This window comes from Echinococcus granulosus, assembly GCF_000524195.1.
Source record: "Echinococcus granulosus chromosome Unknown EG_S00151, whole genome shotgun sequence".
NCBI lineage: Eukaryota > Metazoa > Platyhelminthes > Cestoda > Cyclophyllidea > Taeniidae > Echinococcus > Echinococcus granulosus.
In genome coordinates, this window is record NW_020170531.1 from 39,663 (window position 1) to 65,622 (window position 25,960).

The window sequence follows — 25,960 nt, forward strand, 5'->3', positions numbered from 1 at the left end:
ATCTTTCTCTTTCTTGCTGATATAATTGTCAATGGATGGTTTCACCACTTACATTAAAACTTTATGAACACTTGTTCAGCTGCCGCAAGTCCCACCTTCTCCATGTGCTTTGCAACATCTTTTGTCAGTAGTTCCTCCAACTTTGGAAGTGCGTTTATATTCGCAGATCGTGTTTTTGCTCAACTCCCATTTTATGCTATGATTGATCAAAGTAGCAGGAAGATTGTGCAAAACAAAAACGGAGTACAAATAGACCGACACACATCTACGCCTCATGATGTATAAACACTTGCATTTGACAAGTCTTTACAAGTTATAAAGTACAGATTAGTGCTCTGAAGACCTCTGAAGTTTTTTTGTTACCGTGGCTCCAATGGCCTTTCTCTTGTACGCTCCTAAGGTTCCCATCGTAGTTACCAGTTAGAACTCGCTACGAGTGGATATGTTTAAGCAAGTGGAAAAATTGACTATATATTCCACTTTGCTACTTGTCAATTTAGACTCCGAGTTACCCTCTTAGAATGTTATCAGGCATCCGTGTTTAATAGTAGCTTTGTAACAGAAAACTGGAAGGCATCGTGTAACGATGTAACACTACCTAGAAGAAGCCTCCAGCTTTTAATGTGCTTGATAAACCTGTTTGTGTGTGTGTGAAGATTTTACTACTTCCATTTTCGCGGGTCTGGGTGGAGCCATGCTGAAATGCACCGGATAGAGGGGGGCGAGGAGGGAGGACGATAGATGCAGTAGGGAGGGTACCTGTCACCGTCTGGCCAGGTGTTTGGTTGGTGCGCGTGCTGATGTGTTCGTGCGAATGTTAAATATAAATCTAGCTAAGCTCCTCTTCCCTGGGGTAGTAGTAGGTTCCTCCTTCCGTTCGCGTGTATACATTCGTGAATGTATGTGTATTTGGGGCTAGTACGAGGGTGGAGGCGAACTGGGGGCGGTAGTAACGACCTTAATAGCGCCTGTTTCAACAAGCGTGTGTGTGTGTGTGTGTGTGCCTCTGTGTGCCCGCATCTCAGGGCCGTATGTGACTCGTGATGTGTTTGGTTTATTTTACGCGAGGTACAAATGGCTTTGTAGCCAACTTCTATTGCTACCACTGCTCTGTTACCATGGTGGGGCTGATTACTTCCATGGTTGATCTTCTTTTGCTATGTTTTTTTTTCTTTTTTACCGTTTCCTGTTAAAGGTCTAAACAGTCAAGTTTAGTGGGGTTGGACCCTTGCCTGTCCTACTTGTCTGTTTCTATGCTGCGGAAGCCAACTGCTCGTCAAATTTTGCCTCGTTCCAACTTGATCACATTTGAAATGCAGTAAACGGTTCGGAAATGGAAGTGAAATAGAAATACGTACGGCTGCTAATGATAAAGTGTTGTCTAAAATTGGAATTTTGGTAAAGTTTGTGCCCGATTGGGAAAGAATGATTGAATATAGATTGTAATGCTGATTGTAAGCTTTATTTGCGTTGTAGTGCAACAATCGCACGACATTGTTTGGTTTTCCTTTGTCGTTCCATAATTGAAGCCTTCATGATCATTTTACTAGAATTATGCGTAGTTTTACAAATAAAAGTCTTTAAACTTACGATATTCAATGGTGATTGGAAATCAGTTTCAAATCAGAGAATTCGCTGATACTGTCCCCTTTAAGCAAATGCATCCCCTGTCGATCTTTTTTCACTTTGAAAAATGACTCCTCATGTGGTGACGCAGTTAAATCTGAAACAGTTGGCACTTTTACCCCATTGAAAAGTCTCTACACAATTCGCTCTCGTAGTCATGGTAATGAACTTAGGTTTTGCCTCCAGCGTTTGTCTTGATGGTGAGCTAATGGTTAGAAGCAACTGTTGAAAGGCCTGTACTATTGCATCTCTACTAGTTGCGCGTACCAATCAACTACCACGCCTCTAAACCTAAGATTGTCACGAATTGTACCACAGGATAAATCAAAATTTTCCTCACACTGAGTACACATGCTGGTAGATACAAATTAGCCTTCTTCACACCCTTTTTCTGTAAAACACAGGGGATAACGGAACGGGGTCCCTTCCCTATTGACATAATTGGCGTTCACGTGCAACTATTGCCGTCGCAGAATGGCACTTTGTACTAGACTGCAAGGGTTCCCGTTCCACCAGGCATGTTCAGTAGCATGGCAACTCAGACTCGATCAATTACTACTCTCGCACGCAATCGTGAGGATTGAAACTTTCTCATTTGTAATTCTTCGCTCTCTCAAATCCTAAACAAGCGATTTGATGGTTACTTGTCGACTCATCTTTTCTTTCTTCGTATGTTGGTGGTTCAGTGCCTTCAACTGTTTGAGCATTCATTTTTACCGCATTTCTTGATCAATGAATCTACACTTAATGGTAAAATACCAACATTTCACTGAAACCAGGCTAATTTCATTACGTCAAGTCACCAAAACTTAAATGACACCGACGTCACGGAAATACGTCTCAGGCAATGGCACATCACTGCTTTTACTTTTATAATTTCCAATTATGCTATTAGTGTGGAAATCCCCTAGACACCCTTCTTTGGCTCAAGCCGACTGCTTCCATGTATTGCTTCCATGTATAGCTTCCATCTAAATGACGTAGCAGCTATTCATGCCTTTTATTTATTGCGATGTTCAAATGACCTTTGTTGCGCGCCGGTGATCTAATATACGTAACCAACTTACCACTCATTCTCCGTTACTGAAATCTACACTGATACCAGGCTTTGATCTATATGTGGCAATGTCCGTCGATGTTTTGAGAGCGTGAATAAGGACGCAGTGTCATTGGAGTGTACTTCCCCGTCAAAGGCAGTCTTGAATGACTCCGTTAGCGCGTAGTCTAGGCCCCAACTCTGTTCGCGATGTGAGGTTAGGAGGGATCCTTACAGCCACCTATTCAGTTTACCAGCTGGGCCAGCCGGCCAAAGTGGCGGTTTATCTCGTTCCCACCCCATTGCACGCCCCTCAAGTGGGGGAGGCGCCGTTCATTTGGCCCATTGACGATCATTCATCACACAACGGGCGAAGAACGTGACATATGCAGGCTTTTCGACTTCTCCGATCGAACTATTACCTTGAGATAGTGGTGAGTAAACACACAGTTACCACTCATTTCCAGCCTTCCAAGGCTCATCCCCTAACCTTTTGGTGAAAAGCCGTGATTTTGTTCTGCAGGACCTATGGTGGAAAGTTACCTTGTTATAAATAGTATCAAACTAAGCTGAATTGACGTCTTACTTTTGTACCACTGACTTACATTTACTCATACTTCAAATGGCTTTCACTGTGTTGAAATGATCCTCCGTTTCACCTTAAAATTGAATCAACCCAGTCACCTGAAATCTGATTGTTTTGGTGGTCAGAGTCCGGTTTTTTGCGCCGAGTTGATGTTTTACTGGGACACAGTTCATCTTCCATGCCGGTAGATTGTTCTACTGTCATCAAATATCATCTTACCCATTTTCATCCTTTTTATAGCAATGTTTCCTTTGTAGAAAACTAAATTTAATCCATGTTCTATAATCAGGTTCATTTATTTGTCTCATCTCACTCATATTATTTACGACCTTGAGGTTAAACAGTTATTCGGTTTTATTCTCTCAAACAATTCTCTTAAACTACGCCATTGTGTCCCATAACAGACGAAACAATCGCTCCTGAAGTTTGTTGCTCAAAGCCTTCATCCTGCCGTGAATCGTGTCACACACAGAACTGAAATTCCATGTCTTCAATCAGAATCAAAGAAGGAGTTGACTGACATTCGGCTCAAAAGTTGCCTCACTTCTAATGGCATTCAATTTGGAGTTTTTCTGAGGTTTAGAAACAGTGCTATTTTTTGTCCTGCTGAAGTGTGGCTCATATTCCATGCGGATGATTAGACGAATGGTGCGTTTCCAGTTTTTCTCATTGTATTTATTCTAATGTGAAATTTAATTTAAGATATCCAAATGTACTTTAATTTTTTGAATAGGTGTCCCAATAGCCTTTCGAATAGTTAATTTTTGAAGCTAACAAAGTGCATGATTTTGGATTGGTCCAAACTTCCACTTGTTGGATTTCATGACGTATCTCCTGATACAAAACTTCAAATGAATTGACTTTGTAAGGTGTTAAGCTATGGCAAATATGACAAGCCTTTTAACCACTGAGGTGAAGCCGAACTCTTTGATGATGGTGACGACGGTGATGCGTAAACCCTCTCCCCCCCAGTCGTCGTCGTCGTCGTCATCGTCCGTGCCAAACACACGTAAACGCGGCCCCTTACCTCGTGTGTTGCGCTCCCGTCACACAGGGATGCGGCGTCAGGCAAGAACCACGTCTGTATTTTCGGGACACCTAGGCCAGTTGTATTTTCGACACACAAAAAGTGTACCTAGATGGTCTTTTTTTGTTTGCCCTTTCCTTCACCTCGGTTCCAACGTGTATGGTGTAGTTTCACCCTGAAGTTTGCACTCTCCACCTCGTCCATGCCATGTACTGAGGGAAAAATCGATAAGATTTAAATAATTTAAAAGTTTCCATGGTGCGAAAGGGTTAAGTCTTCCTTTGTGGAAGTATCCTCTGGTCTTTAGTTTAGTCTCGGTAACACCTCCGGGTAGGTACTTCTTATTGCCTTCCCTGTGATTGACGTTTTATAGAGCTTGGTGATGCTTGTTAAATCGCTTGTGGTTGAATTGCCAAATATAGCCTGCTTTATTGGGTCTGGAAGTAGTTAGTCAATGTTTGATTTTAGTCCAGTAATTTGACGTAAGAATTTGTCTGCTGGTCTGGATTTCAGCTTGAACATTGTGCAGTGTAGACTTCAGGAAGGCTTGAAGAAGGCATTGTTGCATTTCGCAAAGTTTGTCGAGTTGGGGATTACCTCCTACTCCACCGATCCGCTGCAGTGACATTGGTACACTGAATACGAGCTACTTGAATGTTTTTTTTTGGCATCTGAATTTACTGTGTCAATCAAAAAGTACCCATCTTTAATTCATCGCGGACAAGCGAAGAAAGTTGGTAATTCCACCATGACTGCCGTCATGGATGGGACAAATGTAGGTTGGCGATTTTGTATCATCAGCGTTAGTTACGTGGAAGGGGAAATTGTACCTTCAGCTACCAATATTAATGCAGGGTAGAAATTTGCTTGATCCATTTTCGAGACATTTTAATCTCTTATAGCGTTTGAAATACTATCCATCTGTCACTACGTGGGAACGCAAAGAAAGTGGTCTCTTTGCTATGGTGCTTAATCCCCAAAATGGGACTTCATTCATATACATTGCATAGAAACAGCAGTTTCTTCCTTTGCGGAATTGGTGCGATCAAAACAACTAACACGAATCCATTCAAGTGTTATCTTCTCCTTTAGAGTTCCAGCAACTAGTCGTTCCTTCAACAACATTGAGCTCCAGTGGTGCGGACATCTATAACACCTAACTTAACTCGTGTTTTGCCATGATGTGAACACCCACCCAATGGTCTAAATTTTTAACTTTTAATTGTATTACCAAGCTATCTGGATCACTTACTTTATTTTAGACGCTACCCATCTGTGAGTTATTGGGGAATAAATGCAGTTGTAATATTAAGGCGACACAGAGCTCGAGGTCTCGAAGGTAGGGCTCCACTCGAGTGAATGGGAACTACCTCCTTATGCAAGAAAGCATAAATCCATGAAGTTGTTCAGGACCTGATAGTAAACACAGCGTTACTGAGATCTGACTCCCGTCTTTCAGTGTCTGGTGTTTAAGCCCACACTGATTTATCTACTCACGTTTGTCGTCCGTCACCAATCACTAACATCTTTCCTGAAGCGTTTCAGTCGCTAGGATGACTGATGGCTACGGTGAGCGGAGTCATTACATTATTGGTATGTGGTTCCTTTCTACACTCTAATTTCACTTGACGTCACGTATCTGTGCCCAATGATCCTTCTACACTTAGTATTTTGGCAAAACTCGTGGCTTTCGGACGCTAGATTAAGTCAGCTCAATCAGAGCTGTAGATGTCTACCTTTGTACAAATCTTGAGTGAGATTTCAGCTTTTCAGATTCGTGCTAAATTTCTCTCCATTTTGGAACCGGAGACGGATATGTATGTAACTGGTAGTATCCAACCGTACCATGTGACTGCTGTCTGGAAAGTTGGCTAGCCTTGTGGCTTGTCGCAAGAGTTGGCCCGCTGGTGTTGTAACTACATCAAAATTTTGTTGGCTGGGTATGATGGGCAGAAGCGGTTTCATCTACTCATATGCCCAGTATGGAGATGAAGTTGCAGATTGAGTGAATCGAAAACCTTGGAGGCAGCATACTGATGTGGCAAAATCACATCGTCTCGAATGAAATGGTAATTCTACAATGGAATCGTAGAAGTGGAAGAACAGTAATTGAACCGGTTGCAGGAGGGCTGAAAGGGAGTTTTGCGTCTATCTATGCTGAGATTCACGATGCCTGTAAGCTTCGTCAAATGTCGTCCGGATGGATGTCTAAGCAGGTGATAATTCTCTCTATCCGCAAGTTATTAAAGATGAAATTTCAATTCGTCAGTAGAGTATGTGTCTGTACTGTCTACCATCCATCCTCGAGACTTACGAGGAAAGTGGAATAACTGCGAGCTGTCAATGTTGTTTCATGGAAGAAATCCATCAAGCCGAACGTTGTTAAATCCTCATCCAACTGAGATGAGAATTAACGAAATATTATATTACAAATTGGGATAATGTTCAGTGTCTGCGTTGAAGGTGACTACAATTTCCTCTTGCCCCAATTGGTGCCACTGGGGGCATTGTTGTGTAAGCGAACGTGTAACTAGTTAACTCCCTCTGTCCCCACGCCTACTCGTCGGTGCTATGTCTGTTTTGTTACACAAAATTGTTAATGTAGCTGAGGCTTTTGAGAGACGCATGTATGTATGGCCTCCTTTGCCAAATGGGCTCTCAAAATTCCTCTATCCGTGAACCAGTTCACTGCGCTGACGTCACACACATGCGAGCACGAACACACAAGCGAATGGGTGAACAGACTCACCTAGCACCCGGATCGAATGCACTCGCTTGTATTTTGTGCCACCTCATGACGTTTTAATGCCTTAGGCACCTGCCAGATTTGCATTAATTTAGGTGAATTGGAATTACCAAGTTGGGCTTCCTTTTCGAGCACTTCTGTATTCTGACTTTGTATTGGTTCATAGTTGCTTATGTGTGATTGTGTGTGCTTGTATCTATCCATCTAAAATCGCCATTTTCTGGTCGAAGATCTAAAACGTCTCGAAATATCATTCAACGACAACACCATTGTCATGAATGCTTTTGTGTCATCGATCTTCATGCTGGCATCTGTATCCCCGATATTCCACTTCCTCTGGTAATTTTTTTTTGTAAATATTGCTTTTTATCAATAGGAATGGTTAATAACAATCGAGAATTCACTTTAAGTTATTGTCTCATCTCAAATGCTTAGATGATAGATCTACATGTTGCGTTTTACTCAAATGTACCTCGCTTGTCACCTCATTGTATAGGTAGCATCATTACCGGAATTGAGACTGAGTGGCGGCTGACTGAAATAACCCGTATGTTGACATTCAACTCAAACAGGCATTTCTCTTTTACGGGGCTTCAACCTGCATACAGGCAATACCTCCTCTCCCTCTTGCAGTCCTCATTTCCTTACCTAGTTAAGTTCGCAGGATCGTCCGCATGAATCCATTGTGACAACTTTGAAACAGGAGCCGTTTTCGCGTGCCAGCCGGCAGGCAAACAGACTCACACATTCTTCATTCAACTCTGACTCATTCCCCCATCTGCCTGCTTGTCCGTTCGTCCAGATAAGGTGTGTTTTGCATACCTCCATATCTCTCACTGTTTCCGAATCCGCTTATGATCTAGTAATCTCATACGTGGAGCTTATCCTGGTGACTAATTCTACTACCACGCCAAAGCTGACGGTGCCAGTGTTGCCCCCGTTTCCCCCATGATAACCATCTGTTCGGAAGGAGGGAGGGGGGGTGCTTCCTTACACCTCTGTCCCATTCGTTCACAGGCCTATCCCTCTGTGGTTGCGTTCGAGTGCGCACAGTATCGAACACCAATTTCGTCGACCTCACAGAGGTCAAAGAGATGGTCCTTTCGGGGTAATATGTGAGGTTCATTAACCTAATGGTGCTGAGTAATCCTTAAGGCGTTTTATTTGAGAAATTGTCGTGCGTCTATACATTAAATTTTCGCCTCTACCTTTATAGCAGATTGACTAAGCCAGTATTTCTCTTTGTAACCGGAAATACGTGGTGTTTTGCAGTGTCTGAAGGAAGTGTGCGAGAAGTTCGAGGGACTGATGGGTTGAGTGGCACAAGTAAGTCTCATGCTTCTAAAATGGAGGTCGAATCACGGGGATTAAAAGCCTTGAATGACTGCAGTTGTCATAAGAATGTTTCATTCTGTCCATAACTTCTTCACCGTATCGTTTCCATCTGTCTAGGGTGGGTGGATTGACATCAGTACATAATCTCTGATTGCATTAATTTAACGCCCTTTTATTAGCCAGTGGTAACCTATGTTACCACTTTAATTGGAGTATTTCGCGGTAAATGTCTCTATTACCTTTTCAACAAATAGATACGCTTTTCCGATGGTTTTCTTACTTTCAGCTTTAGTTTTTCTCTCAACAGATGCATTCTACTGTAAACATATTTGCTCGCCTACATACAATAGCCACACTTGTTTTGTTCAGGTCCCACTCCGAGGTTTTAAATGTTTTGGTCTTATCACCAGATCCATGTTCTGTCCGATATTTGAGCTATTGGGTAGTCAGAATATTAGGCATTGAAACGGATATTTGCTCTGTCAGCCAGCTGGGTGAAAGGCCTTATTTGGCTAACTCATAATCTGTCAACATTATTAGTTTACCATTTAAATGGTGAATTTTCATTCAAAAATGTAAGATTTCTTAGTCGTTTTTATTCATTAATTCATCGGCTTTCGAGAAATTGTACGCTGTGCCAATTTGTCGGGTTGTTGATTTTTAAATTGACAACTTTTTTAGTCTCAAAGGTGGAAATAAAGTCGTGGAATACCTCCATCAGTTGTGCAACTGCCTCCTAGGTGTTTTGGGTCACAGGTAATACCCAAATTCATTCATTCATCACAGTAAATCACTTGCCTGATCGTTTTAAAGTCGCTTTCATGCAATGAGATTCTCATTGTTTTTCTTTTTTTTTGAAAAGATGAATTCTAATTGAGGAATTAGGATTACTTTAAATCTGAGGGTCCATATTAATAATGATAAGGTAATATTACCCGTCGTAATTCGTGATATGCAAGATTATGAAATCAGCTGAAAAGAACATTCTAATTGTTAATGCAAAGCATCCCAAAGCAAACGTTTGATTTCTACCTACAATACTTTTACGTCAAGGTGAGATCTTGATGGTGTGGGTGAAATTTATGCGATAAGCCTCATTGTGTCCTTTTTCATTAGATCATTTCCCAAAAGAGCTGGTTTTTTCATGCCACAAAGATGAACAATTGCGGCACCTCTCGAGCTCTGAGGGAGCCATGGTTACCAGCGGATTGAATTCTTATAAGGCGCGTTATCAAAACTCCAATTCGACTGGCTAGCTCCCATATACAAGATTCATCTCGTGTCAGTGACATCACTTCTCTGGTTTATTTTGTTGGACTGGTGAGAGGGGAAGGTTTTCCAAATTGCAGTCCAGTCATGGCTTCCTTTTGGCGATTTAGAATCCATTACATCCTTGATTCGTTTATTAAATCAACAGAAAATCACTTGAAAACCATTCAGAATAACTTGTTTTCACAACTGCTAACCTTTTATGCGATGTTTTGAGAACTCGTAGTGTAATTCTCATTGTTTTTAGCCCGTTTTGAACTGTCTGATTCTAGTCGAAAAAGTGGGATATTTCACGATCTGAAATCCATCTTAATACCTACAAGGGATAGGCAATAATTTATAACGTCACTAGGGGTAGGCAACATCATTTGAAGGTTTAGTTGAAAATATTTTTAAAAAACCAACTAATTTACAGTTAGATTTCCATGAGAGCTCTTTGGCTTCTATAAGTTTTCTTGCTTAGCCACTGAACGAGGGAGACCTTTCAAAGGCAGGGAAAAGCGTATTTTAGTGCGACGATGGACGAGGGTAGAACAGCTCTATGACCTGAATTCCCTGGGAGAGCATTCACGATGTCCTGATTCGGTCGGGAAGGAATCACCTGGCATTAATGACGCTGTTGCGCTGTGGGAGTAAATTATGTCCCGACATACAGTTCAACGCCTGCATCCGAAATCTCAGTTTAGCTGTGCCCTCATAGGATTCGAACTGGCTCTAAATTGGGAACACGTTGCCCCTTGTCCGAGGGTTGGTGGGGGATTGTGGTACATCAGACAGAACGAGTGTGGACGAAAACGACATGCAAATGTCCGCTTTTTACTCCACCTTGCACGACCTTAAGAGTGAATGTGTGGGAGAGTCGAGGTTTTGTGAGATGATTCTGCTTTTTATTATATTTGTGCCTTCCTGTTGTGTCGATGTGTTGACAAATGGACATCTGGTTGCTATTCCTTCTTAGTTTGTTCTCTATCTGCATGGAAAATAAGATCAGCATTTCTAAATACTCTTCTACTCGATTTGATTACTCTCCAGTTCCGATACTTGCCACAGAAAGGACCATCCATGTTGCCACACTTGAAAGGTCCCTAAAAACGTCGCTAGTTATTGGCACGTGTCAATTCAAAGGAAATTGTACCGAAAGTCTTTATCTTATTCGTGTAAAATCAAAATCGTGCATAAATAGTATTGAAGTAGATGATTTGGTTTGGTATAAATGCTGGTTATCATTCATGTAACTCATGTTGAGAGTTTGAGGATGTTTTTTTTTTCGATGACCTCAGCTCGGATTAAACCCATCTCCTACAATTTACTGCATTTGCGACCTATACTTTCGATCTTTGAACTCTGTTTGACCAACATTCTTGAGAAATGTTCGGACTAGGCTATTTAGATTAATTTGGAGCAAAATTTGTGAATTCTGACAAACTCTCCTAGTGACCTTTTTTAGTTGACACCTCTGTGCTCACATTTGGACTTCCACGCTATTATTTGCATTCCTACATTCTTTCTATGTACAAAGTAATTAATTACATGATGGCGGGGGTTGATTAAGCATGCAAATGACTTTTGTGGATTTTATGAAAGAATTTTCCAACCTAGAGCTTACTGTTCTAGGGATAAACTCTCAGTTCTGGTGGTCATGCTATGAGGAGTTGACCCATTTGTAATGTCAAACCCCATGAGATGTATGTGTAGGCTTGAGCCATGTTGATCGATCATATAAATGTTATGCTTTGTGAGTCTCCCCTTCTACCGCATGACTAATTCGGTTGTCAATGCACCGGTCCTGTGTCCCGTCTGATTACCAATTCTAATGAATGCGAACGCCGACTAACTCCAATGGCTCTGTGCCTGTATACCTAGGCTACCTCACCCCTCTTTATGTTGGACTTCTAGTTCGCAAACTTTTAGAAGCTCCTTTCTTTCCTCTCCTTCTAGGCCCAATGATTACCCTGCAATTCCAGGGTCCAACTGGTGAGGTGGGTCGTCTCTGCCAGGCGGTTGTGAGTGACCTTGTACGAAGGGAGTCGATTAAACCGACTACTTTGATCCATGTAACTCAGGACTCTCTTACAGCCTCGCGCCAAGCTGATATGCTCGCTCATTTCCCTGTTTTGCGGTCTTAAATTATGACTTCCTAAATCGACTCCATCCTAAGTCTTTCCCTTGACTTTATGCTGCTTTTTTCTTCTTTTTTTATGCTTATTAATAGAATGAGCTGAAGAGTGTGTTTATCTAAATGGTTTTACGAGTGGAAACCCGGATTCCTAAAATCTCAATGAGGCCACATTAGTGAAGGGACGGAGAAATTAGGAGACATTCATGCAGTTATAGAAATTCACATTGATGGCATTTGTCGTCATGCCACATGAGCTGAGAGGCAACGGACTGTACATCTGGTTTGGAACTCCCCAAGCAATCAGATCTGCCCAGGTGGACAGTTAAAACTGGTTTAGACAGTTCGAACAGCTGGTCTTTGTGTCCCCTCAGCCAAATTGTGCATAATCGTTCTTTCATCTTGAAAGACAGAACACACTGAGTGTCTATGGCACCATGGGAGGTAAAGACGATCTGCTGTTTCGTTTCAAATGAGCAGAATGTGTTCTCCATGAAGGGAGATCGCATGTGCTTAAAATCAACGTCAGTTTTGAAGGATTGAACCACCGTTGACGTGATTACTTCAGTTAGTTTTGCTAGATTGATTACTAAAATGCGAGAATTACTACTGCAGGCACCAAGCCTTTTGCTTGGTTTATGCAAAACGGAACTACGAATAAATAAATCTACATTCCTCTGATTCGTTACTGGTCTAGACCTAATTTAAACCAAATTTTAAAATACATTTGTTTGTATTTGACACTTGGCGTATCGATTTATTGCTTCCAAACTTAGTTTGTGATGTATGACGTGTAAGTGAGACCACATGTCAAAGTAAACACAAAGAATCGCATCCGCTAGCATCTATATCAACTATAATGCAAATAGCCTTTGCCACCTATCTACATCCTTGCGAAGACGTATTGTCAACTTTTCGCTCTCATGCAAACAGCTTGAGCCAATGCCAACGCTACACCGTTGACCAATTGGCTCTGTCTGCAATCTCATTGGTTCACATACCTCGTGCTTTCTGATTGAATACTGTTAAAGAATGCGCCTGTGGACTTTCTTGTGATTGGTTTTCACTCCGAAAATCAGCTGTGCTTTGAAATTCAACACAAACTATAAAAGAGGCGCGTTGTTCGGAGACGCCTGTTTTCAAGAGGTCGTACGCGTGGATTAGTGGGGTCTACGGAAGATATAGGGAGCTGTTATGCAATGGAAAGGGAAATGACTATGTCCTCATCTAATCAGGGGTTGGTCTCACTTTTCGAGCATTATTGCCCATAGCATTGCCTCGCAAATGTCCAGGAAGAATGTGTGTCCTGATCGAAAACACAAACAAATAAGTAAGTTCATGGTTCGTTTAATGATTAAAATGTTAGTTGAATACCGATATTCGTCTCAATACATTGATGAAAGTGCGAATCAAGAAGCGCCCTCTCTACAAGCCGTTCTTGAATCACTGGCCTCAACATCTTCATTTGTGCCTGCTAATGAGGAATCTGTCAAGGGTCTCCATGACATTGCCAGTACACTATCATCTGGCTACTTTAGCACCAGTAGCCAGTCATTTCAACAGACCTCCGAATTGGTACGAATGTTTGTATTTACCTTCATTAGTCTTAGGCTGATTATTTTAGTCAGGATGATACCTGCGGTTACGAAGGCGGCCTGTCTCGATACTTGCGTCGTACACAGTCAAACATACATGAAGAGTCTTCAGAAAACTATACAACTCTACAAACTTGGGGGGAACAGTCCAGCACATTTCGTCGAATTCATAGCTCGACAAGATCTTCAAATGCATATCGAGCACTATTTGCCGAACTTCCCACAATCCACGAAAGGCAAAGCTTGATAGCTCGAAATGTTCGCTTCGCTGAACATTCTCTGCCACATTCGCCTGCGCACAAGAGACCGCGATTTACATCCCCCTCGTCTGGTGTCTTTGACAACCCACCTTCTCAAGCTGCTGATGCTAATCTCGATGACACCCTCTCCGTTTCCGACGTCGGGAGTGATGAATCGGCCCTCTCCATAAGTTCTCCCCTCCGACCCCACAAATCTGGTCTCGATATTGATCGAAAACAATCCAGTCCTAAGGAATCTCACCGGTCCGAAATCCCACCCACTAAAAGGCATCCCTTTTCTCGGTGTGTATCGGTCCCCTCCAACATTGTTCAGGACCGAGTAAGTCTACGCATTTTTCTACCAATGCTATTCTTATTCATGCACCTATATCGGGCTTGCCTCCATCTTTTATTTCTTCAGCTCAATACTTCCACCGATGCCTTATACGATAGACGTAAACCTAGTGTTCTTCCAGTGGTCGAACGCACAGGCGCCGGTGCAACTTTGATTAGTGTGGACACCGTAGCCCACCTCCTAACCGGCAAATACGCCAAAAGGAATGTTAACTTTCTCATTGTTGACTGTCGCTTCCCCTACGAGTATAATGCAGGTCATATAAAGGAAGCTGTGAACATTTACACCGTGAGCGACCTGGTGCGAGAGGTCTTCCACCGCATTCCGGCCCGAAGTCTCCTCGAAAATGAGTCCTTTGTCTGCCTGGGTGATCAGTTGGATCGGATGCTGGCGAAGGACAACCCCGATGTGCCACTTCCAGTTGTTAGTGATTACGTCCGAAGCGGTTATTCGTCTGATGAAGGTGGAGATGAAAGTGAGGATAGCATTCTTGACGACGATCCTTTTGAAGAGAAAAAGGAGGATTCGTTCAGCGGCAATGTCGGTGCTGATTCACCCAAGTCTGTCAAAGATGAAAGCAGCTTCGCCTCTCTCGATATCAGCGGGGAGGCAGACTCAGAGCCAAGTCATGTTATCATCTTCCATTGCGAGTTTTCATCCCAAAGGGCGCCTGACATGTACGATTCGTGCTCTGCATACATTGTGTTTACATGCGGTTCAATACCTATAACATTTTTCCTATAGGTTTAAATTCCTGAGAAAACTTGATCGATCCTTGAATAGCAGTCGGTATCCCTTCTTGTTCTTCCCCGAGCAGTATGTGATGAAGGGTGGATACTCCGAGTTCTATCGGCGTTTTCCAGTAATTTTGGCGTTTTTTTGTCTTCTTTTTCTCTCAACTGGAGTGTAAGATTAATTTCTGTTGTAGGGTCTATGTGAGCCGTCCGCGTACATGAAAATGTTTCACAGAAGCCATGGGTCGGACCTGCGCTATTACCGGCGTCTCACGAAGCACGTCTCCACTTCCTGTGATGCCTGCTTTCGCAATCCGAGACTTTTCAGCTTCTCTGACCTGAGCTATTCAGAAAACAAGGAGAACGCAGCGCATCTTCTGCGAAAGGTGCGTACGATGTACGCGCACAAAACCTCATCACGTAAGTTTGCCAATTTCATGTTCTGGAGGATGGGACAGGTTTGGTTGAGTGGGTGTATCTTTTAATTGGTTCATGAATTCCCAAAGGGAGACCGTCTTTGTGTGTGTATACATGTTGGGTCGTCTCCACAACTGACATTGCCACCTCTTTTTTCAACAGCGCTCAGTTCACGCGCTACTAAAAGACAGAAGTTGGCCTTCGGTGAAAGTACGGCTAACATCGACTCAGAAAGTGCTCAATCACCAGAGCGGCAAAGAATCGACTTAGAATCGCCTACCACGTCCTCTCACCAACCCACGGATAGTCCAGACGACAGTTCTCTTCGGCTTGTTGAAGCTGTGGTTAGAGTGGGCCAGCATGTGATCGATGCCTTCGAGCGTAGCAGAAAGCTAGGTCTAAGGTCAAATACATCATCCATTTTACGATCAGCATCAAGGTCATCCGGTTTTGGAAAACAGTCTCGGCAAGGTTCCCTCCTACTGACAGATGGTCCGCCTACTCCGATTCGGCCACGGATAATGCCTCTCAGTTTCTCATCAAGTGAAAGTTCTGAGGCCAACTCTCCTGAGCCTTCGTGTAAATCGTGACGATCTTATTGCCCATTTTAGTCCCACGCTGGTTGTTTGGCTGTGTTTCAAAGTATCATCCAGCATTTTACTCCTCTCCCCGCACCTTTACCGCCCATTGTAACCACCCGTTTTTACTCCTTGGTGCGAATTTGTCTGTGGTTCTTACGTTTCTGGTCACCTGTGCATCCAAATGTATAAATCTAATAAATTACATGGGGCCGTGAAACTTTCTACTAATCATTCCTCTCTTGGCAAAATCTGGCTGTCAAGAGCTGACAGTTGGTCAGCTGTCTCGATATCGGGGAATCGATTTTTCAAGCCTTTTAATTTGATTAGCGTCAACTGTTCTCCCGAAGCCTCTCACGCGTCGAGGCGCAGTGCTTTCGTCTGTAGAGCCCCAAAAAATTTTGGCCTATTTTTCGGGGTGATTTGGGTTGATCTATCCCGCCTATTGCAGCTCTAGATCAGGTTTGGTGGATGGTTTGCTGAGAGGATTTGGTGTATGGTTAGTTTTCTCATTCAAAAACTGTACCTTTAGTAAAAATACGGAAATATTAGAGACTATTTGGTATGACTTGGCGAATTTCATCTGTTTCGAGGTCAGGTGCTAGTGTTGCTCCCTAAGACTGCTCTGAAGACGAAGGAAGACAATACTCAGGCAGAATACATGTAGAGCCTGGTGGCTACTGCCTTGACCCTGAGGTCGGCCAACCCGGTGAAGGTAAAGTGGCGGGGTGTTTATGTGGCCCCTTTACCGAAACCGGAAGGTAAACAAGTAACCAACGTATTACATAGCTCCCCTCCTCTTTTAAGCGCCGTCCCCGGCATGCCCCTTGGTCAACCTCGGGCGTCCCCCTCACAACGCAATCGGTGCTCTGGGGAAACACCCACGAGCCATTCGTGTCAATCATCAAATGTCTATCCACTTGAGAAGGGCTCTGACAGCAACGTCATTGAAACCTTTTGGTAATTCAATTGGATCTGGGAACTGGACTTGGGGACGGAGAAATATACTGGCCAGCACGCGTGTCCGTTGCTAGTCGTAGGACCACTGACCTCAATGCAGAGTCATATAACAAAGGCCTGGGTTTAACAATGCTCTGTTGGAGTGGGGTTTTGCATCTATCCCACCTTGTCATATTGTTCTCACTTTGAAGCTGCCCAGGCATATCCGTCTGGTTTCATCTAGCTAGTAGAGAAGTAATGGAGGTATGGCGTATTTGTACAATTGGTATCTCCATACAGGAGTGGTAGACAGTTTCGTAATGAATGGTTCACGACTAGCGTCACCGCAGTTGTTAATAGCCTTCCTGTAGTTGCCGAAAGGCAGACGCTATTTTCAGTCCCTCTCGTAGGAGTCAGCACCGATTCTCTCATTCTCAGCATATACACTTCCTTCGCCCCACTAAGGCTTATCACTCAGCAGTAGATTCGCTTTCCTCTGCCACCAATATAGCGCCCTGAGACATAACACTCGGACAGAATCTGTACTGTCGTTGTATAGCAGGGCTTGGGGCTACTGACAAGGCTGGAATGCCAGCTCAAGCGGCGAAGGTACAACGGCGGAGCACCAAAGTGGCCCCTTTACCAAACCCGAGAGTTGGACAAACAACCAACTTGTTGCATATTACATCGTTTTAGAGGTATCACTTTGACACGAGCCATCATATTCACTGGCTTTTGAAGAGAAATCACTAAGACCGGTCAACATTTAATTTTTAAGACCATTCACTGATAGGCACTCAAAAAAAGAAATTTTGGAGAGTGTTAAACATTCGCGGTTATATCATATTTTACTAATTGAGATACTGGGATTATTTTCAACTTTTTTAATCCTACGAACTCTGGAATTTGATTTCATTTGTGAATAAAATTGCGGAGGAGAATAATCAGTTTTCGGGTATGATCTCCAGTAGACGCTAAGCGCCTCTCATTACCGGAAGACATGAGTTTATCAGATCCACCTAAATAGAGCTGAATCAAGATAATTTCAATAGTTTATGCTGTAAGCATTACTAAAACATCCGTTAACCCTTTTTTTTCGCTGGGCCAAACAAAACTCGAATGGAAATCAGGCTTTCCAGGATGAATCCTCATAGCGGACCATTCCATATCGCTTGTTGTGACTTGATTTTGTGTCACCTACTTGTCTGGTACCTGTTCAAAAAGTGGTAAACAGACAGTTATCCATCGTAGCACATTGATATGCCTTAGGCCTGTCCGGATGTACCCGCATCCACTTGACGATATACCAACATATGCCTCCTTCCTCCCCTGCCGTGCGGGGCACGTGGCGAGGCGGTATTTGTGCGTCATTGTTCACAGAGTGCTTTGTTCTCGCTTGCATCGTGATTCTGTTCCTCTCCCCACTCTCAATCTGAAAAACGCATACCAGCTGGCCCGGCCAGTTACCACTTTTCGGCTGGGAAAGTTGGCAAAGAGGAGGGAAGGGGATTGGGCATGTACATTTGATTCCACTCTTCATCCGTTGATTAGGCAAATGGATGAAGCCGATTAATGGGGACCGGTGGGACTGCGTTTTGCTACCGCTTTTGGCCTCGGTGACATACGGTCGATGTATTTTCTATCTGGCACCTGAATGTAGTTTCTCAGCTTAGTGAGGAACACACTCTTATGTCACTAAGATCAATTCAGAAGTTGTAAAAGTATTCTACTTTTCCTGGAAAAGTTTATTAACTTACAATACTTTTGCTATCAGAAGAGTTCAACAATAAAATAAGTGGGATTTAAGTGTAGAGAATAAGCTGAATAGCAGTGTAGCCTGATCTTATTTTAACTATTATTGCGGTATTTGTCACCGTTGGTTTATTCATCCGCTCTAAATAGTTTGACTTTCAATGAATGAAGCAGTTTCACGATACTTAGATCTACTCCCTTTGTTGGATATTCTTTCAATTCCAGTGCATTATAACGCTCATGCTCACCACTTTTCAAACTAAAGTTCTCAGTGAATAGGGTTTTAAGGAATTTGTACTCATTTTCAACAGGAATACTTTAATTCTTCAGGATTTTTTGTACTATGACTCATGCTTTTAGATTTTTCGATTTAAAATAAATCGCACTTTACGAGGAGCTATGAAGCGGTGCCATGGAAACCACAATGAAGCCTAAATTAAACTGGGAAATGTAGCGAAACTACATTCAAACGGAAGAATATTGTTGTAAAGATAAATGCTGACGTTGTAGCTCTTTCAGCCTCTCTTAATCCTCAATCGTGTTGCTTTCACTTGATAGCTTTTACAAGAATCATGCCACATTGGGTGGCTGTAGCTTTTTTTCTGCTGCAGCTGATATCTTAACCGTAAATACGTGACTTCTCGAACCAAAACTACCACCACCCCTGCTCCATTTACTTCTGTAGATGCGTACCTATGAATCCTTCAGTGGTTGTCATTGGTTTGTCACTGCAACACCATTTTTGAATACTCTTCATTGCACCTCTTGAGAAGGCAGATGTCTTTATAGCTAAAAAATGAAAAAGAGGCAAGGGGTGGATAAGACATGTACATAATATTGACGGTGCAAAGAAGGAGGTGAGACTTTCAGAAGATTGGGGGCAGTCTTACTTCAGTATCGGGAAAATAATGTATGAGCAAGAGTGGCGTGAGGCGAGGCGTTTCAGATGATCGCTTGACAGCAAGGGCCCCCACTTATCCGTCTAATCATCCATCGCATATCTATCCATCCATTCAGCCATCCACCCACCTATCTCTTGATCTACCTTCCTTCCTACATCTGTTTATATATGCACGCCTCAAACATTCATTTCTCTACTTTATTTTTACTTATTTCTTTGACCATGCATTTAGTAATGCATCGAAGTATTCATCCGTCCATCAATTTCCTTACCTCTTAATCTGCGTTCCGTAACAAGTCCAATCTCATTTGGAGAGGTAATGCCTTTGTTAGGGTATAAATGAGAAGACAATCATCACTAACCAGAGGATGGAGTATAACGCAGATGCGATTCCACCAATCGTGAGGTTGGTGATATAGAGGTAGATGTCCGTCCCCAGGGCTTGGGCGGATGGTTCTGTGATTTGGAGTAGGACGGTAAAATAGCGGCAACAGCCTCGTTAGCGTTCGAGCTGGTGATGTAAAAGAGTATGAGCTCGTAGCATGGAGAAGGAGTTCAAGTGGAGATGGGTTGACTTTGGTGAAGGAGGATGTTGTGTTATCTTCCAGTTGTGGCTTTGCGAATAGATGCAAATCCAATAAAAATGGAGTGTGATTCATCTTCATTCACTCATTCATGCCTTCTTACACTGAAGTACCTCCTTATCTGACAAATCTTTTAAAATTACTTCTAACCTTAGCTAATCTGGACTTATAACGTATTGTCAATGCCAAGGAAGTCATGACTCACTGACTGAGGAAGTTAGAAATATTTTCAAGTCTTCTAGTATTATAGCCCTTGAATTTTTGTTGGAAAAGGGAAGAAATATCCCCCCTTACATTAACAGGAATGATACCCATGTCTTTGGTAATGCTATGTCACTAATCCACGTAACTCTTTCAGAGAATGACGTTATAAAGGAGGTAAGTTGGCAAGTGGCAGTAGTGGTGGAAGGAAGAGAAATGAGGAGTTGAAGAGGGAAGACAGAGATTTAAGTTATGAAGATGGATGGCTGTCAATCGACATTTGTGATGTTAAAGAGGATGGGGCGGTGCCATGCGAGTGAATTGATGGGGTCCATCTATTGCGAAATACAGTCGTTATTACTGGGGTTGAAGGATTTACAGACTGCAAAAGGAATTTTCTGATGGGCTCGAAATGAGAAGCCTTGTCTGGAAGGGCCAAATAGAAGAGGATTATCATGCTCAAGTGAACCTGTTCAATATGAAGAGCAGTAAGAAACTTCACCTGTTAGTGCCAAAGATAGCAGTAAATCGGATTTTAAATTTTCCCTTATATTAAATAAAGTAACGATATTGCTTCCTTAATCTATTGGGCTTTCTTTAACCGAAATTGAACATTTGCTTGGTAGTAGATCTCCTTCAATAGGGAATTAACTGTAACCATCTATAGCCTCGGTAGTCCAACCTCTGTCCCTAACATCTCATATAGTAAACAATGAATTGAAGATAAACAATTTACAAGTAATCTGACTCCGGATGGTGAGAGTCGACTCTTTTTTAAAAGTGAAGATGTTGCATAGATAAATGCCTTTTTGCCGAGCAAAAGTAGGAGGTACTATATCAAATCTAGCGTTAAAAATAAAAAAGGATTTCTGTAAATGGTGATTCCGTAGTGGAACTCGTGAGAAAAAACTATCTATATGCATTTGTAAGGCATGGAAGATAAACTAATCATAAGTTTACCATTTACTGACTCAGTCATCCATTCCCTGGTCCTCCTATCAATCCCGTATCCATCCATCCATCCATCCATCCGTCCATTCATTCATTTACAAATTTTTCCCCCCAGAAGGTAAAGGAACATTGTTGTTCGGAAGATTTATGGTCAGTGAGTGAATTAATTAATGAGTGTATTTATCAAGTCCCTGTCTCAAGTATTGAATTTATTCTTAGGTATTCAAATGCTCAAATTTACATCTTATCGTTAAAAATTCCGGACAGAAGTGGCAGGAGGCTATAAACAAGTCCAGTAGATCATACCTTCAGGACAGAAGTGCAAAACACACAGAATAAAGAACCTGCATTACTTTTATTCCCCTAAAAATGCAACATTTATGTATTCACCTTAAACAACCATTTCAAAACTTCACATTTATTAGAAATGTGTAAAAAATAAGAACGCATTTTGCTTTTTAAGATACGTCATTGCTGAGTGGAGTGACCAACCAAACAAATGCGGGTTGGTGATCGGAACATCTGCCTTAATAACCAACGCTTCCATTAAAAGGTATATGGGAACGGACTCATCTCCCTTCTGCTCCCACTTGAGTGCTGAGGTATAAGTGGTCTTAGCAACTACGGTAAGCATCGCATGTGCGAGACCACATTTACTGATATTTTGGTCGTCCGGTAGGGAAAAAAGAAGGCACTTAAAGACCACCATCTGCAAGAGTGGAATGACAAGGTTACCAAAGACCAGACACCAGACACCGCCCACCAAGATGGCGGCCAACGGTGGTGTGCGTGAACGCATGCAACAGGATGAGGTGACATCCAAATTTTCTTATTGATGCGGTCCCAAAACTTGAGGTCATAGATATCACCTTTTTCCTTTGGAAGAATTCAGTCTGCAGTGGTAGACCTTCTAGCTTCTTAGCAGTCAAGACGTCAGGTGATTTAACCACCACAGACGACCAGCCCACAATAAGACTCATTCCTGTCGGCTCCTGACATATCTGCACTAAAATGGTAAAAACACAGCACAATCATTCTCGAACATTTTCACACTTTGAAAGTTAGCGCACACTAAGTGCCACGACAGCTTAGCGCTCATGACAAGTATGGGAGGGTTGACTGCTGTATCGAGCAGAAGAATCGTTTTGACAAGGAAGACCAGAAGTTTTTTAGATTACCTCATCATATTTGGTAAAATCTGGATTTACTATTTCACTCCTTAATCAAGAGGTAAAAACATGCCGATTCACCGTTGATAATAAAGTGGAGCGAACTATCTTGAGATAGTTCAATGCTGAAGCCCCTTCAACTCCAAGGTAAGTGTATATATGAGGCATGAATCTACTGATCTCATTGATCAGTGTTGGAAGGACATAATATTTTGTTTAATTTCTTAGACAGCTATAAACTAGCATTGTATAAAAACTGGATTTTAACTAGTATTTACTGTCTTGAGGACACCGGGAATACCGACCTTGGTTGAAAACGCAACTTCACACACACCTGTGTTCAATGGCTATGACCTGGAGTGATTAGATAATTGTAAAAGTAGCCGCGGTAAGATGTAAACCTAATGTTTATACAAATTGGGTGATTTAAAAGTGCAGGCCTTCTTAAATGTGAAAAGCATAGGTTCCAGGTAGACTAGTTTGCAAAGGGTTGGTCTGACAGCTTGAAGCACCTCCGATCAGTGCCGCCTGTCAGCCTGGCATTAGGGAATTTCGATACCTTCAAGATTCTAGATCCTTACAACTTGAATTGGTATGCATGCGCAGATTTTGGGGTTTTTCGCCGCAAAATATAAATAGGATGCAAGCTGATCGAAATGTGATATGTCTTAATAAGAAGGAATTCAAGAAAGCACTCCAGGGATAGCACCTTCATTTCTTAACTGTCCACTCTATTTCACACTCAAATGTCTTCCTAGGATCAAAAGAGGGAATAACCGTCACTTGAAGAAATAGCACCAAGGGGAGTAGGAAGGACGATGGCGGGACTCAGGCAGTTTCGCTTTCAAGCTTCCACAGTTTGGCAAACGTACGAGCTCCAGCAGCTTCCGTTAAGTTTAAATTTCACTTTAGGATAAGATAATTCGAAATGGGAGGAAAGTAGTAGGAGTCGCATGAATGTAAATGATGGCAAACATTTTGTATGACCATAGTAGTTCTAAAGGTCATTGATGCAAGTTGGCCAACAGTGATGAATATGAGGAGAAAGTGATGCTGCATGAATCGCGCCATTTATGTCAAGCTTTTTGCTCCTAAAACAAAATATTTTGTCTTGTTAGCATATTAGGAAGTTAATTGATTTGAATGTATTAAAATGCGAAATCCAAGCTCTTCTAAACCAAATGTAGTCTTCGACACCACATCCCTGGCATTGACAGCCATTGGAGAGAGATTTGACGGCCCAATGTGGGATGATATCAACGACCCGGTGGTTGACCACCCCGTAGCTGCACAATTTCCTGACAGATTTTTATAGATGTAGACCCTCAACATTTAGTTTTCAATGTTGGTTTCCCAGCCTCTGATGTGGTTAGCAGAAGCCATGAGGAAATAAACCAGGTGAAGTCAATGGTTTCAAATTTACTCGACTAAGATTTTACAAAATATTCTCACACTTTTTCAACCATATGTACTAAAGAGTTATGAAAGCGGAATTTCTACCTCACTAATAGACTAATTTTTCTCATTCAGTGGTCGCTTTGGTTACAAACTAGTAATATGAATTCTTTGAAAATTCAGTAAGTAAATATGCTGTGTTTTCGTACGATTTCACCTTAGTAAGGTATCTCTTTGTTAAATAGACAATTGCATTATTTGGAAAGCAATTTCAGAATAATTAAAACAAGGCATGGAGGAGGTGTATACCCTATCACTGCCCTACCCTCTGGCTGCATCGGATTAGATTGACGTTTTTTCAGAACAACTTCGGTCCACAGAGCGCCGGATACAGGTATTAGCTTGAAACAGCTCAGTGGTAACCCTGTCGATGAAGTTTAAGCGATTAAAGTGCGCTGCAATCAACCAGTCCATCATTAAGATCAAGATCACTCTTAATCGACCAAGGTGTGGAGGCATAGTAGTGATTAAGACATTGAGACAACGGAGAAAACATCGTATAATAGCAGCCATCCAAGCTCTAGTGGGCGTGGCAGAAATAGGACAGCATCTGTCGAACGCCTGTTTAACCTTTTGTTAAATGGGTTTCCATTTGCTCGGCTATTTGACTGATCTCTCTCTTTTACCAGCGTTTTGTATCCGTGACCTTGGTGCAGCAGACTGGTCGGGGTAAGTATCCACGTTCTCGTCGGTTATCATTGTTGGAAAAATGAACTGCACGCTTTTTTTTAGCAAGCTGATCATAAATTGTGAGGGGTACTGTGAATCTACCCACTAATTTCTAGTCAGAAAGCCGTGCCATTTTATGGGGAAAAATAATAACTCGACTGGGGATACTGACTTACTACTTGATGCTTTATCATTGGATTCAAGTGAAGTCAGTAATGTGCCCTCAAACTGTTGACCAGAGCAGAAATAGGGCAAATAGGAGGACTGGGGACTAAAAAGCATAAAAATTTAGTAAGGTTGACATATCTCCACAATTGTTAGCCTTTTTTGTTTGATTTCAAACCATAGAAACTTCGTATTTCTTGATCGTAACCCAAAGACTAACCTGAGTCCCCATGGGGGCGAATTTTAAACATCTGGTGGTGCTTTTATTGCAGGTTAACCTCGGCTCCGATCGTGATGGATACCCGTCGACCCTTGAAATGGCTTCACTGTGCCCTCACTAACCTTCCTCATCTCCTCCCAGGTTAGGACTAGGGGAATTTGACAGACTAATTGGATGATTGATGTGATGGTTTGTTGAAGGCACGCTTTCCTAACATTTGGCCTCGAAATTGCGTCTTGTAAAGATGATTGGGTGCTTGAACGATAAGTTGACCTCACATCATCACCGTGTTAACGAGGTCGTTGAGGTCACTCGTTACGCCGTGTTAAAGGGTGCAAGAGGCGAAGACTCGTCGGACCATAATGGTTGCCTACAAAGTGATCCATTTAGCAACGAAGAAGAACACATGTCCTTATTAGCCATAAATGTGGATTTATAGCGCTAAGCTTGTCTTACTTTCCCACCTAGAATCTACGAATGGGAAAAAACTCACCAGAACTCTCAAGGAGGCTCCATGAAAAGCTACTTGAAAGTGGGTTGATTTAAAATGAGTGGAATAACCACCTGTTATGCAATGAACAAGTTAGGGAGTTCCTGCCTTCTAAAATCGCTCTTATCACACAAAACTTAATTTTTTGAAGTTTATTAGCCAATTCGTCCTGATCCAGGGCACTTTCCCATTACAGTAGTTAAGGTTTCTTATTCAAGACTGGATGCCATACATTCGGTCTAGATAAGTTTTAAGATGGAACGATTCTTCTACAATACTTTTATTCAATGAAAATCCACATCGGAGCATTCCAAAAATGAATGCTAGCCTCAAGTTGTTGTGAGCCACATTGGTTTAGGTTTAACAGATACCCTCACATATGTCTGTCTCAACTACTGGATCACCAAATGGTTGAAAGAGGGAATCCAGTACAGTAGCCAAGGGTTAGGGTGTCATTGGAGGATGAACAAGTGGGAGGAAATCCTAGATGCGTCCAAAGGTGAAAAGCCCTCTTAAAAATGAGTCAACGAAGAGAATTAGTCATTCGAATGAGGAGGGAGATGGAAGGAGAGATAATTGAATGAATTTACCGTGCCTCGACAACACCCACAAGGGTTTTAATGATTGAATATGTCACTGTTTGCTAGCTCAAAATTCATTTTTGTGTGTATTCAGCGGCTGCCTAATTAGAAGGAGTTTCCTCACGAGTGGATAGGAGTTAATGAGAATCGCCTAGAGGCAATTTAACACATGAAGACTTTAAATCTTCTCAATTAAGCTTAAAATATCAAATTTCTTTTCAAAA

General features: G+C 42.2%; 2 protein-coding genes across 2 annotated transcripts in view; both read left to right on the top strand. All coding sequences in view use genetic code 11, as the record gives it.

Annotated features, from left to right (window-relative positions):
* Positions 1 to 15,628, top strand: part of EGR_09514 (hypothetical protein) — a gene marked incomplete at both ends in the record, with an annotated part of 21,874 nt that extends 6,246 nt beyond the window's left edge. Inside the window, 12 exons of the mRNA XM_024498763.1 lie at positions 8,039 to 8,129; positions 8,241 to 8,347; positions 11,564 to 11,628; positions 12,854 to 12,978; positions 13,013 to 13,071; positions 13,108 to 13,316; positions 13,352 to 13,915; positions 13,997 to 14,607; positions 14,675 to 14,792; positions 14,859 to 15,084; positions 15,244 to 15,484; positions 15,571 to 15,628. Coding sequence (XP_024346815.1) covers positions 8,039 to 8,129; positions 8,241 to 8,347; positions 11,564 to 11,628; positions 12,854 to 12,978; positions 13,013 to 13,071; positions 13,108 to 13,316; positions 13,352 to 13,915; positions 13,997 to 14,607; positions 14,675 to 14,792; positions 14,859 to 15,084; positions 15,244 to 15,484; positions 15,571 to 15,628 — 2,474 coding nt within the window. The remainder of the gene's footprint in view (positions 1 to 8,038; positions 8,130 to 8,240; positions 8,348 to 11,563; positions 11,629 to 12,853; positions 12,979 to 13,012; positions 13,072 to 13,107; positions 13,317 to 13,351; positions 13,916 to 13,996; positions 14,608 to 14,674; positions 14,793 to 14,858; positions 15,085 to 15,243; positions 15,485 to 15,570) is intronic.
* A 6,081-nt stretch (positions 15,629 to 21,709) lies between these two features.
* On the top strand, positions 21,710 to 21,983 carry EGR_09515 (hypothetical protein; the record flags this gene model as incomplete). Its single annotated transcript, XM_024498764.1, has 2 exons — positions 21,710 to 21,799; positions 21,873 to 21,983. 2 exons carry the CDS (start codon positions 21,710 to 21,712, stop codon positions 21,981 to 21,983), a joined length of 201 nt encoding a protein of 66 aa, XP_024346816.1.
* Positions 21,984 to 25,960: the final 3,977 nt, after the last annotated feature.